At 33.0% G+C, this 14,485-nt stretch overlaps 1 protein-coding gene across 5 annotated transcripts in view; it reads left to right on the top strand.

The window, feature by feature from the left end:
• LOC145291323 (transmembrane protein 164-like) overlaps positions 1 to 12,307 on the top strand; it is a 244,579-nt gene extending 232,272 nt beyond the window's left edge. For all 5 annotated transcript variants that reach the window (XM_080137070.1, XM_080137069.1, XM_080137068.1 and 2 more), the window contains one exon: positions 11,012 to 12,307. In XM_080137070.1, the coding sequence (XP_079993196.1) occupies positions 11,012 to 11,494 (483 nt within the window). In that variant the 3' untranslated portion in view covers positions 11,495 to 12,307. The remainder of the gene's footprint in view (positions 1 to 11,011) is intronic.
• Positions 12,308 to 14,485: the final 2,178 nt, after the last annotated feature.

Below are 14,485 nucleotides of genomic sequence, written 5' to 3'. Positions count from 1 at the left end.
TGCTCCTTTCTCTCCAAATAAAAGACATGTCAAAAGAAGGACTCTTCGCAGACCAAAGCAAGTTGAATTCGATCGAATGTTGCATGAGTGGTGTGTAGCAAAACCACTCATGTGTAGCAATAGCTGGGCCCATGTTAATTGCTAAAGCAAAATCTCTTAAGGAAGAGTTGAATATCGAAGAAGATATGAAATTCAGTGAAGGCTTAGGAGCTTTAAGAGTAGACATGATATAATAAGACAATTAACAATGTCAGACGAACCATCAAATTATTGTGACAAATTCAAGACGATAATTGCCGATTATGGTTTAACACTAGAGGATGTTTACAACGCTGATGAAAGTAGCGTAAATTGGAAATGCTTACCTACAAAAACAATAACCGGATCCGAGAAGCAGAAAATAAAAGGATTCAAATTAAATAATGATTAACAGTGATGATATGCGCTAATGCTTCTGGAACTCATAAACTTAAGCTTCTTGTCATCAGCAAATCAAAGTGTCCCCAAACAAAGGAGTTTCGCCTTTGCCAGTATCCTATTATTCTTCATGAAATGGATGGATGAATCAACAGTTGTTTAAAAAATGTTTTTTGCAAGAATTTGTGCCAGTTGTCCAGAGGCGTTTTCTTGAATTAGGTAAACCTGATTCAAAGTGCTTTGTTCTGTTGGACAATTGTAGAGCACATCCTTAGTGAGTCAGAACTAGTGTCATCTTGCGGGAATATTTTTGTGTGTTACTTACCACCTAATGTGACTTCTCTCATTCAACCTATGGATCAAGGGATTATTTGGAACTTAAAATGTTTCTACAGAAATGATTTCATGATGAATATGATAAATAGTACCGTGAGTATAAGCGATTTTCAGCGCCATTTTACTATCAAAGATGCCATATTTTCTCTCGCAAGTGCATGGAATCAAGTTTGAGCAAGCACATTAACAAAAGCATGGGGTAAATTATGCCCAGTGCCAAAGGCTTCTGAACTGAAAGAATCAGAGAATACATCTGGTCTAGAAAAAATTCTTGAAACCAAACGGTTACTAACCAACCACACTGTTTGTAAATCATTTAATATAAATGATGTTGAAATGTGGGTGCAACAAGATGAGGAAACTACTGATCAATATCCTGAAGGCAGTAATGGTGATGAAAATAGCGACAGCTCCCATTCTCTTGACCCTAATGTAAATAACCAAGAACACTCTGATGAAGCAATATCATGGGATGATGCAGAAAAGTCTATGAAGACAGTTATAAAATTTCTATAAAAAAGTCCTTATTTTAGTGACAACTATGTTTTGCAAGCAATGTCACTCTGAAGACATATAATCATAAAGAAGCTACAGAACCAAGAAATTGTAGATTTTCGTGATCGCTTACGGAATACAATGGCAGTGCCCGAGAGCTCGCCCAATCGATGAAAATAGAAACTGCAATGAGACTCATTCAGTGAATAACTAAAAAAACTGTATTTTGCATAAATGTATGATTTCTGTAGATGATAACTTAGGTAATAAATACCTAACAAGTAAGAGTAGATTTAATTTATTTTCAATGTTTTTGTTCCTGGTAATAATATTTAACAATTCTTACTTGCAATAAATCGTAAACTCAACTTAATATATACTTGAAGTATCATATAGCAATGAATTTCATTTACTATTTCTTAATTCTTAGAAAATTAAAGTTAACTGCAGCACATTTTTTATCACAAAACTTGAACAGCATCCTCTAATTTGAACGAAACGGATGTTCAAATTATAGGAGTTATACTTTATTTTGTAAGGAGTAGGTTGAATAAAAGTTTCTGGTTTGAAATAACCCTTTAGAGGTTGATAGGCTGTTAAACACAACCAACTGACCAACTCATCTCTCAAGTCCAAGAAATCTCATGAACCCATTTGCGTGTTGAGATCACCTTCAATCTCATCTGTGGAACTCTACTCATCTGCTCACAACCTGCCTAAATACTTTTACCAGAAATCTGATATGTCTGATATTCTTAGCTTACCTCAACTGGAAACAAATTATTCCTTTCAAATTCTCTCTCTCTTGACTCTTTTACTAGTTCATGGTGTCACTTTATCTGTACAACACAATCGATTAGTTGCTCACTTTTTTTTGTTAACATAGGCATCATCATATATCAAGGCCCAGAGGTCACTTGAGGATAAGTGTGCAGTCGGCAATTGGCAATATAGTAATCGTTAGTAATAGAAATTCGGTAAATTCATTAACTTAAGTGGAACAGCTCATCAAGAACTTGTTTACGTTGGACTTGAAGACAACCCTACTGTAGTCAGCTGGAAAGCAGGAAAACGCCATGTAGTTCTAAGAAAGAAGCTTTGTTCATGGAATCTACGTTTAGGTTTAGGCACAGATAAAAAGTGTTTCTTATGAAAGTTTGGTGAGGGAAAACCATATATTGGAGCTCAGTCAAACAAATGCCATGAAAATAACGATAAAGCAGAGACAAACTTGCAACATCTCTTCTGTGGGAAAGAGGTTGCAGGGAAGAGAAAAAGACATCCCCTACAAGGCTACGAAGTTTATTTTGAACTCTATCAAGGCAGGATAAGTCCTTTCTAGCAGCTCCTGCTCAGATGTGGCAATAGTACTCCATCCTTGGACATACCTGGCTCTTATATAGATAGAGAATTGCATCAGTGACATATCTACTGGATCGATAGAAGGATCCCACCATTTTTCCAGCGGCCTTGGCAACGGATTTAATGTATGTGTTCCATTTAAGATCAAGAGTAAAGGTCAAGCCCAGAAGCTTGTCAAAACATGAGGCTTCCCCAAGATGAGAACCATTCATTTCAATTGATGCCAGATGGGATCAGAGCGTTGATGATGTAAAGATAAAAGCTTGGTTTTAGATGCATTAAAAGTAACCAGCCATCTCTTTCCCCATTGTACTACATGTTCAAGATCAGAAGAGAGAGAATCGGAGAGAACTTGGTCGTTTACGATCTTAGATGTGCTACCATAGATAGTAGTGTCATCAGCATAAATGTCTATGAATGATGTAAGGATGTGAGTTGGAAGATCATTTATGTAGTTCTGTACCACTCTTGCATTGTCATTTTCTTTCATATTGTTATCTACTTCCTTGGTAGTAGTCATGGTGGTGGGAGCAATTACATTCCTAGAATTTCATTTTACTGTCAAAGAACTTGTTCCAAATTTCCAACAATCAAAATAAATCAAATGAAAGCAAAAATGTTAAGGGGAAAAATGACATTGATTAAATGTTGATGGTACAGATGTTCATTCACTAAATGAAAACACACTAGATTAAAATATCTTTTCAATTAAAATAATATCTCACTTTTTAAAGGTCTATCTGGTATTTACACAATTATAAAACTATATGTCCATAAAGAATAACTTAATAAAAGACAAAAAGATAGATTTTTAGGATTACTGTATGTTAATTATTCTGTTTTTTTAAAATATACCATAAGAAATATTGTATTTCAAATAAAAATCTACCATTTTTTAAATAAAATATTGTAAAACTTACAAAAATGTAGAGAGTTTGTTTAAAACAACATTTATGTTACATTTGCCCATTCTTCAAAAGTTTATCTTATGCTAAAACAATACTTTGTATATTTTAACAGTAAAAATTCTCATAGCTTATGCAAATCTTGTGGGTAAAAATTTCTATTGTCTAAATTCTAAAAAAATACAGATTTTGCTGTGAAATTCCATGAAGATAGTCAGCTACACACGGTCTGCTGTGCTCACTGTGTTTTGCAGCTTACTGCCTGTATCACCACATTAAGACACAAGACTTAGTACAATTTTAAAAAAGAAAAATATTTAATTTCTTTTGTTCTTTTTATTAATAAAGTTTTTACATTCTTTTAAGAATTTACTCCTATTTTCAGACCTTTTTCATTTCTATATCTTATCCACTGTAGCCTTTTCAGCATTCATCAGCTAGTAGTATTGTAAGGGTTAGACCTCTAAACTGCTATTTTTTAGCACGAAAAATTGTCTTCACAAAAGATAACCTCTTTGTAGTGTAGTGTGCGTTTAAACTAAGAGTGATCCATCTAGGTGATCAAACAGAATTTAGAGACTTTCTGAATTCGCTCCTGATCAATTCTTTTACACTGCCACAACAGGAATGCAAATTAATCATCTAAGCTATATCTACAGAGAGTGGAACAGTATTCTCCTACTAGCCATGTGTATAAAAGTGGTTAAGAGATATTTATAGAGGTTCTGGGGAACCTCTGACTTTTCTCCTGATGACTTTTTTTTCAAAGGAAAACTAATCAACTATTATGCAATATCTAAAATGCATGGAGAGCAAATGATTCAGTTTGAAATTACAAATATTATTAATGCCTACAAAAATTATTAACACCTACAAAAATTATTAACATCTACAAAAATTATTAACATCTACAAAAATTATTAACACCTACAAAAATTATTAACACCTACAAAAATTATTAACATCTACAAAAATTATTAACGCCTACAAAAATTATTAACACCTACAAAAATTATTAACATCTACAAAAATTATTAACATCTACAAAAAGCACATAAAGATTGCCAGAGATTACAATGGCATAAACATTAAGAATGTGCATTCAGCTAAGATGAGGCAGGGATATCATCAGAGATGCTCCATGAGGAAATATCTATAGTGTACAAATGAGATCACTGAATGGTACAAAATGGCAATTGAAGCTCTTGTTCCCACGCAGAGATTCTATAGCAAGCCCACTCTCCCCAATGGTTTACTTCTACTTGTGCAGCATGCATACCGCAGATTTAACTGACATAAGTCCAGTTCAAACAGACAGAAGTTTATAGAAGCTAATTCCATTAACAAGGCTTCTTTCTTAGAACTGCACGCCTGTGGAACTCTGTTCCGTCTGCCTGCTTCCCACCGAACTACAACTTGGATGTCTTCAAGTCCAACATTAACAAATTCCTAATGAACCGCCCCCTTAAGTAAACAATTCATCAAATCTCCACACTAATGTAATGTACTTGCAATAACCCGTATCCCTGAGTGGCTTCCGGGTCTTGATAAGTGGTGATCACTGTGTAAAAAAAAAAAAAGTAATTGTAAGAGAGAAATAGCGACAGCTAAGAGAGAATATACTAAAGTCACCAGTAAACACATCGAAGCACAAAAATTAGGAACCCATGATTTCTGGAAAATCTTCAACAATGTAGTAAATAATGGGCAGTCAACGATTCCACCACTATCAAACAATCATGAGGTTGTTTGCACAGCAACCAAGAAGGCTAATATACTTGCCAAGTTGGTTTGCCTCACTCCACATTGGACTCAGCAAACCACTCCCTCCCTGACTTTCCTTTGCAGACAGATGCCACACTAGATGATCTGAAAGTCAACCCTTCTCAGGTGCAGGGTATCATAAAAAGCCTAGACACCTCGAAAGTGTGTGGACCTGATCTCATACCAGCTGTACTATTAAAAAAATGCTCTGCCAAGATTGCTCCAGTTCTCTCCAAACTTTACAATAAATGCCTAAACAAATCTTGCTTTCTTGACTGCTGGAAAACTGCTTCTGTGGGACCAATTTTCAAAATTTCTGGCGAAAGAACTGACTCATTATTTATTAATTAATTAATTACTATAAAATTAAGATAATTTTATCGGCCCATTAGCCTCCTCCTGCTTATTGTCAAAATATTTGCGACCATAATTAATCAAGCTCTAGTCCATCATCTTACAGCTGCTAAACTTCTGACCGACCAACAATATGGATTTAGGCAAGCCCATTCCACAGCAGATATTCTAACTGTAATCTCTGAATGTATATACCGTTCACTGGACAAAGCAGACGAGCGTAGAGCGGTAACCCTAGATATATCTAAGGCTTTTGACAAGGTATGGCACGATGGTCTTCTCAGGAAAATCAGATCATATGGTATCACTGGAAGAATACATAATGTAATTAAATCCTTAAGAGAAGAATACAGGTTGTCCTCGACGGCCATACATCTTAACAATATGATATAAATGCAGGAGTACTTCAGGAGTCTATCCTTGGACCTTTATTATTTCTAATATTCATAAATGACCTCCCTGAAAAAATTGTCTCTGAGATGGGTATATTTGCTCACGACACCACGCTCTATAACAGGTACGAGGGGAAAACAAATGAACACATTTCTAAGGAAATGGCAAAAACACTAGAGAAAGACCTCCAATCTGTAGTGGAATGGTCATATTTAATGCTGTCAAGACTAAGCTTGTTTCCTTCAATAATTACAAGAAACCTTCTCTACCATCAATAGCAATGGCCAAAAACACATTACCTGAAACTACTTCTTTTAAACCCCTCGGCCTAACGTTCACAGGGAACATGAGTTGGAACAGATACATTGAGAGCATTGCTAAGGCCGCTGCGAAGAAGGTGGGTTCTCTCTACTGTGCTAGAAAGCTATTTACGCCCGAAAGTATCCTGTACCTCTATAAGGCCACCATTCGCCCATGTATAGAGTATTGTTGTCACAAGCTAGGTTCAAAAGAGAATCGTGAACCTGATAGGTTCTGAACCATCATCTAAGCTTCAGCCTCTGTCCTATCAACGAAATGTTGCATCCCTTTGCCTGTTCTACAAGTACTTTAATGGTGAATGCTCTGACGAAATACAAGCACTTGTACCCCCTCGATGTAAATACTCCCGACAAACCCGACAAGCAGTTAAATCCCACTCCTTCACAGTAGAGATCCCTAGGTGTAAGAAGGTCTTCTACTCCAATAGTTTCTTCCCCAGAACTGCTAGACTTTGGAACTCCTTTAGGGATTCTACTTTCCCAACTGTACTGACATGCAGAAGTTCAAGTGCAATGTGAACAGACATCTTGCTGCTCATCTCCCTTCATAATGTTCCTGCAACTTATGTCCCATATAGTAGCCCCTGCTTCAAAGTGGTACCGTGCCTTGTTTCGGGTGAAAGTTGAATAAAAAAAACAAAACAAAAAAAAAAACAATCCAGAACCTATATATAATAGTCTGAATTTTCCCTCCACAAAAGCATCCATGTAGAATGTAGCTTTTAAGTTTGTCAGATTTTACTAAAAGATTATTTTGTGATAAATTATTTATAGACTGTTTCACTATTTCAGGTGAATTACAGAAAGTTTGTCAATGTTTATATGAAGTGTAAAAATACTTATAAAGCACTTATGTCTCTTAAGAGGTTATTGCTGTCTTAAATTCATTGTAATTTGTATTATTACAAACCTAGAAATAAACACAGAAAGATATTGTAAACACTACACTTCTTAAAACCTCTCATAAAATCTATGAATCTGAATGCATTATTTGCGTAGCCTTTTCACTCTCTGCATTATTTATAACTAACGTGTTGTGCATCACGCAAAGTATTTTATCGGTAACATAAATATGAGAACATGTCATCTGGAAACCTGACTTTTCTCCCAATTACTTTATTGTAGATGATGTTTTCTTCTGTTCTATGTCTAAAAGGCATGCACACTGTTGAAGAATAATGCTTCAATAAAATAAAACGATTTTACTTTTTCCATAAAAAAAAATGATTTATTAGAACTACTCCAGACAGTACAGAAATAGTAGCCTTTAAACTTTCATAACAGCAAACAGCCATAAAGAATATATCATATACTCTGACTCTTTATCAATTTGAACAGTTCTAAAAATATAAATAATAACCAACTCACAAACTATAAAACTTAACAGAATAAAGAAATAAATGAAAAGAAAAAATATTACTCTGGATAATGGGTATAAAAGTGTTGATTAAGAGATATTCTTTTCTCCTGATCACTTTTTTTCAAAGGAAAACTAATCAACTGTTATGCTATATCTAAAATGCATGGAGAGCAAATGATTCAGTTTGAAATTATTAACATCTACAAAAAGCACAAAGAGATGTCAGTATTCGTGCAAAAGAACTAAAATTACAGCAAACCATAATAAGAATTCATCTCCAAAAAACAAGAAATTTGGAACTTGTATCAAAATAATAAATTACATCAAACCGTCTAATGAGAACTGAAATTCAGGGAGTGTAGTGTCTGTTCTCAACATCACAGCGACATCAGACGTTTTTACTAATTAAACTAAAAAATTTTCAAGTAAATTATCTTCTTTGAAAAATAATAAAACTGAAATTCTAAAAAAAAATTTTTAAATGTAACCCTATTTTTTTATTACATCATTTTTACTTTAAATTTTATTACTCTGTTCTGCTGGCATGACAACATGGTCATCTTCAAGTTGAATGTAAATAAGTTCTTCTTAAGATGTTCTCTTAAATAATCCAATGTCCACCACTAACGACCACTGCACTGTTATCTCAGTGACGACCGTTCACTCATTAACCCTTATCTTCTGTCCTTGATAATTGATGACTCCCTCCTAAAAAAGGAAAAAAATAATTTTTTATGAATTGTTTAAAAAAAAATGCAAATTAGGAATACTTTTTATATATATATTATTCCTTAATTGGAATTCATTTTTGAGATGAGCATTATATATTAATTTATTTTTATTTCGGACTATTATTCTCATCTTTATTAGTTGTTGTTTTTTATCTTTTTTATTGTTTTTTTTTTTCGGGGCCCATGGCACAGTTGATAGACGTTGAATCTCTACAGTTCCAGATGAACATTGTCTGAAGATAGTGGTTTCAATCCCACCCAAAGCGTGCCAGAGGTTAATTGGCCAAAATGTGGTGAGACGACAACAACTACGGATGTCAGTGATGGTTGAGAATGCAGTTAGGAGATTCGAAGTTCCTATCCGTCGCGGTTACCACCTAACGAAGGCCAGAGGAATAGTTGGCCGAAACGTTGTGAATAAACAACAAAAAAAAAAACAATAAAAAAGATAAAAAACAACTAATAAAGATGAGACTAATAGTCCGAAATAAAAATAAATTAATAGGAATACTTTTTTCTATATATTTTATATATACAGATTTCCAAATATTGTATTATAGAATTAAGTAATTCTGTTTGCGAGTTAGGATAAGTGGATAAAAATTTTGCATTCATGTATTCCTAAAATAGATAATTAATTCTTCGAACAGAACAGTTGCACATCTTATTTTCCTTTACAAAATTTAAAATCAAAATATACTGATATTTAAGAGGTCTTTAAGAAATTGAAGCTTAAATTTGTTAAGAAATTTAAATTCAAGGAATCTTGATTTATTAATTCAACTTTAATGGAAATCTGAAATATTTGAAATTTTCAATGGGAAGTTGTGGCAACTAAAAACCCTGAATATTATTAATTCAAGTCTCATAAATATTGTTAAAACTTCAAATTACGATGAGGGACTTATACCTCCTTTTTACTCCCTTTGCATAACACTAAACTAAATTAAATATAGCTCACAATATAACTCCTTACACCAAGCAGTCATATTACAATATTTATAACAAATTATTATTTAGTTTAAGAGTGAATCCTGTGCATACCAATATATAAACATACATATATATCTATATATATAAACATACATATATCTATATATATATATATATACCAATATATAAACATACATATATATATACCAATATATAAGCATACATATATATACCAATATATAAACATACATATATATATACCAATATATAAACATACATATATATCTATATATCTATATATATATACCAATATATAAACATACATATACTATATATATAAACATACATATACTATATATATATATAAACATATATATATATATATATATATATATATATATACCAATATATAAACATACATATACTATATATATAAACATACATATATATATATATATATAAAAGGCAAATGCGGTGCATGCATTTTTGTATGTCTCAAAAAGGCTTTTTTCGACGACAGTCGGGGGGGGGTTACTATTGCTTAGAAGTGTTTATATACCCCCTAGATAATAATATCTACGATTTGGGAATGCGCATCGTGTCTAAATTTATTTACGTCGACTTTTATGAGATTCGTGCTGTTTTGCCGTGTCGCCTGTTTGTCCTGCTTTTTAGTATAAATAAAGTGAAAGTAAATTCAAACGTTGCGTGTTCTCGGCATCGCGCCGGAACGTCCAGAAAGCAATCAGCTTTTGATCAATGCGGTGGAAACCTTATATCAGACAATTGCTTTCATATGGACACACCTATTTTTTTATAGGGAACTGGTTTTCAACCCGACATCTTGGGGAAACTAAACCAAAACAAAGTTCACTGCGGGATTGATGTTTGACCTAATTCACTTTTAACTTAATTCATTACGTTTTTTTTTTTTTCGCTTTCACCTCAAGGATTCGAGTTCGAACGTCCCCCCACCCCCTCAAACTTTTTTTGGTCTTTCAAACATCCGGGCACCACCAGACCGTTTTTTTTTTTTTTTTTTTTTTTTTTAGCACTTTTAACATTGTTTTTATAATATTTAAACAGGGTTATCCCCCCCCCCCACACACCTCTAAAAACCCGAGCAACGCCGGGTACCCCCGCTAGTACTTTTTATAAATATAAACATACATATATACTTTATATAAATATAAACACACATATATTATACAATTATTTACATTCTTTCATAATTTATAATCTGAATAACATGGATCAAATACTATTATTTTATCAGATAAATTCTCAAATTTCATTTCTCAAACATTATTTCTAAAATTATCCCATTTATTAACATTATCTGCACTAATGCTATTTGGAATTTCATTAGCTAATTTTGTTCTCTATTAGGAAAATATTTAATTATGTGGCAGAAATTTTTTAAATCATTTTTGCCAATATATTTCATGTGAATCATGTGAAAAAAGATATTCTAGAAATGCCATTATTTTAAACATCTCAAGCCATATTCATTTACTTTTATATTTATTGCAATCACGTCTGCTTGTTAACCAATTAATAAGTTTGTCTGTCACAGAAGTTTTGCATATTTTGATCGACCCTCCACAGATTTTAATTTATCATTTTTTTCTTCTTTTTCAGTTATCTGGTGTGAATCTAAACAACATATTATGTCCAGCTGTTTCAGACCCATTTTCAGGGCCAATGTATCGAATATTTGCAATAATGCACCAGGCTATAAGCCTGCCCTTATTAGGGAAGTTGTTAAACTGGATTGGACTCCAAATTTCCCTCGATAGGCAGAAGCAATCTTGTCAAGCAGTGAAGGATCAGAACAAGATGCTTGAAAGTTCCAAATGTGCATCAACTTTGGATTTACACAACAACATCCCTGTCTCCCCATTATTAGAGAATCCAGCCAACGAAACGGTCAATAATGGTGGTGTTACTGTGCTCAGGCATACAGCATTAATAAAAAAAGATAAGAATGAGATATGTGTTGAACCAAATTCAATTCCATGTCCAGACATGTTTCGACAGAACTATGCTTTGCCTGGAAGTATCATAACAGATGATCACTTGTCTCATGAAGATATTACAAATGAACATTACAAGCAACAATAATGTTAGGATTTTGTTTTCTATTTTCAAAACGTTTCTATTTTATTTAAAAATATTTTTCATTTGCTTTATAAACGAAATTTTTCAATATGAAAAGTTCAAAACTCAGTTTCTTCAAAGTGAGAAATTAGATTATGAAAAAACAACAATTTCATAAAATTCGATTGTACAAGACTATACAAATTGAAAGCAAGAAAATTCAGCAAATATCACATATAAAAACTGATTTTCCGATGTTTGAAAGCGGTCAAATCTGAAACTTGAAGATTATGAAAATATCATTTACAATGTTTTGTATGAGAACTCTTCATATGTGAAGTAAATTAAACAGATTAACATTACAATGAAATATTATATAAATTGAATGTCAATATTTGAACAGTCCTGTTTTTATTACAAAGAAGAGCCAACCTGTGTCCCCAATGTTAACTCCTCATTGGCTAACTTCAGTTTCATGAATAACGCTGGATAGAAACCGTCAACATGAACAGTCTACCTATTATAAGAAAAGGTGAAGTACTGTCTGCAGCATAAATTGTTAAAAATCTGCAAAAAATGTAAAAGGAACTCTTCATTTATTGTATAGCCGTTTGATGATCAGACAAGTGTGTGTGTGAGAGGGGGGGGTCTAGATAGTTTCTCTCGAGATGGCGACATATAATTGATTATAACTTTTAAATATTTTATTTACTTAACTATGAATCGATTTCTTCTGATTATGATTGAAAGTAGTGTTGGGACTTGGAATCGGAAAAATCAACAAATATCGGTATCGGAATAAAAAAAATTGGTTCCTATTTTCCGATGCCAAAACGATTCTTTTAATTGTCTTTTTTTTTATTTGATTTTGTTTAAAGTAAAATCTTCCATTGCTGGTAAAAATGATAAAATAATAAATATTTATTGATTTTAAAATACCAGTAAAGCTAAAATCTATAGATCATCCTCTGCAAGTGTAATTTTATATTTAGGAAAATATCTGCACATTTTAACATGTGTTTTTTTACAGAAATCAGGAAAAATAACAACTCTATAGTTAAATATTCAGAGATTTATAAAGAATCGGAATCAGTAATTGTATCGGAATCGGGAATTTAGTATGAAATCGGTAATTGTATCAGAATCGGGAAAAATATTGGAATCGTCCCATCACTAATTGAAGGGGACATAAATCTGAACGAATCTATTCGCACTCTACATAATAATTGTTCTAAGTTTTTCACTAGTGAGCAAACTTATATTCTATCTAGTCACATTAACTAATGAGATTACCTGTGTAACCTGGAAACAAATGAAACTACTCAAAAACTAAATTTGACTAAATTTAGATTCAACTCCAAAAGCATATTACTGCTAAGTAATATGCAACATGTTTTTAATAGTTTTGCTTTTACACATTAACATTCATGGTTTAAAATCTAAAAAAGTAATTGAAATAATTGTTTATTCTGACGATGAAAAATATTCATTATTTACAATTTGCGGACGAGTTTTCTCATCTTAGTTGTTATCATTCTGTTTGTGTCTTGTGTCTTCTTTGGGTACTTGTGTCACAATTGGTAACCATTATAGAATTTTGAGCCCAACCCATTACTAAAACCATTGAAATACACTGTTTGTAAAGCGACTACAATCTATTAATAACAACAGCCAATATGAGATTAAAAGTTCTAAAATAGTAAATGATAATGTCTAAATATTGATATCTACCATTTCATTATTATAGAAATATAAAATCAGTGCTGACTTGAATTCAGTGTTACATTTGGCTTAGAAAATGACACAAAAAATACTTAATCTATTTAGATTAACTGCTTAAGTGATAACATCAAGTTGCTAGAATGTTTCTTATATGATCATCGGATTTACCATGAAATTGCAATAGTGTTAAAATAAGCTCCTTTTAATTATTTATTATTGCTCTCTCTCTCTCTCTCTCTCTCTCTCTATATATATATATATATATATATATATATATGTGTGTGTGTGTTTGTGTGTGTATTTTTTTTTTACTCACCTTCACCCCTAACAAGGCATATCGCCACTATTTGGGATCAGGCCTAGAGAACTTTTGCATATCAGTACAGTCTAGGAAGCAGATAGCAGGAAGAGAATTCCAAAGTCTAGCCGTTCTAGGGAAGAAGCTATTTGAATAGAAAGCTTTCTGGTATTTAGGGACCTCAATAGTGAAGAGGTGAGATTTTATTGCTAAGCAGGTTTGTCTGGGATATGTATGTCCAGAGGGAACAAGTTCATCAGAACACATTCCATTAAAATATTTGTAAAACAGACACAGAGATGCAACATTGCAGCAATGGGCAGGGGTTGGGAGCTTAGTTTAAAAAGTGGGATCGATTAGATTGAAAACTCTTTTTTGGACCCTATCCAAGATGTAGCCCAGATGTAGCAACAATACTCCATGCATAGGCGAATGGTGAATGGAGGTACAGGATACTCTCAGGTGTGAATAGTCTTCTAGCTCGATAGAGGGAACCCATCTTCTTTACAGCAGCTTTCACAATGTCCTCAGTGTATTTGTTTCAGTTCATGTTGCCTGCAAATGTTGGGCTGAGGAGTTTGAAGGAAGATTTCTAAGGTAGGGTGTTATTTGTCATGTATATCGGTAGTTGGAGAGGCGTCTTGTAATTGTTAAAGGAGAGCAGCTTAGTTTTACTAGCATTAAATGTTACCATCCATTTGCGTTTCCATTCCACTATGGTTTGAAGTTCATTTCTAATGATTCTGCCATTGTGTCTTAGATTTATATACACCCATTCTTCCCTCATGCATGTTAAAGAGTGTATCATCAGCAAATATACCCATCCCGGACACAATATTATCAGGAAGGTCATTTATGAATATCAGGAATAATAGTGGTCCAAGGATTGAACCCTTAGGCACTCCTGCATAAATGTTATTCTGTTTGGATGTATTTCCATCAATATCAACCTGGATGCTTCTATTGTCTAAGAAGGATCTAATTATATTTAGTAT

The sequence above is a fragment of the Euprymna scolopes genome, chromosome 12 (assembly GCF_053919585.1).
Source record: "Euprymna scolopes isolate OS-2025 chromosome 12, ASM5391958v1, whole genome shotgun sequence".
Lineage (NCBI taxonomy): Eukaryota > Metazoa > Mollusca > Cephalopoda > Sepiida > Sepiolidae > Euprymna > Euprymna scolopes.
The sequence above is the reverse complement of the archived record's forward strand: the minus strand, read 5'-3'. Positions and strand labels throughout refer to the sequence as shown.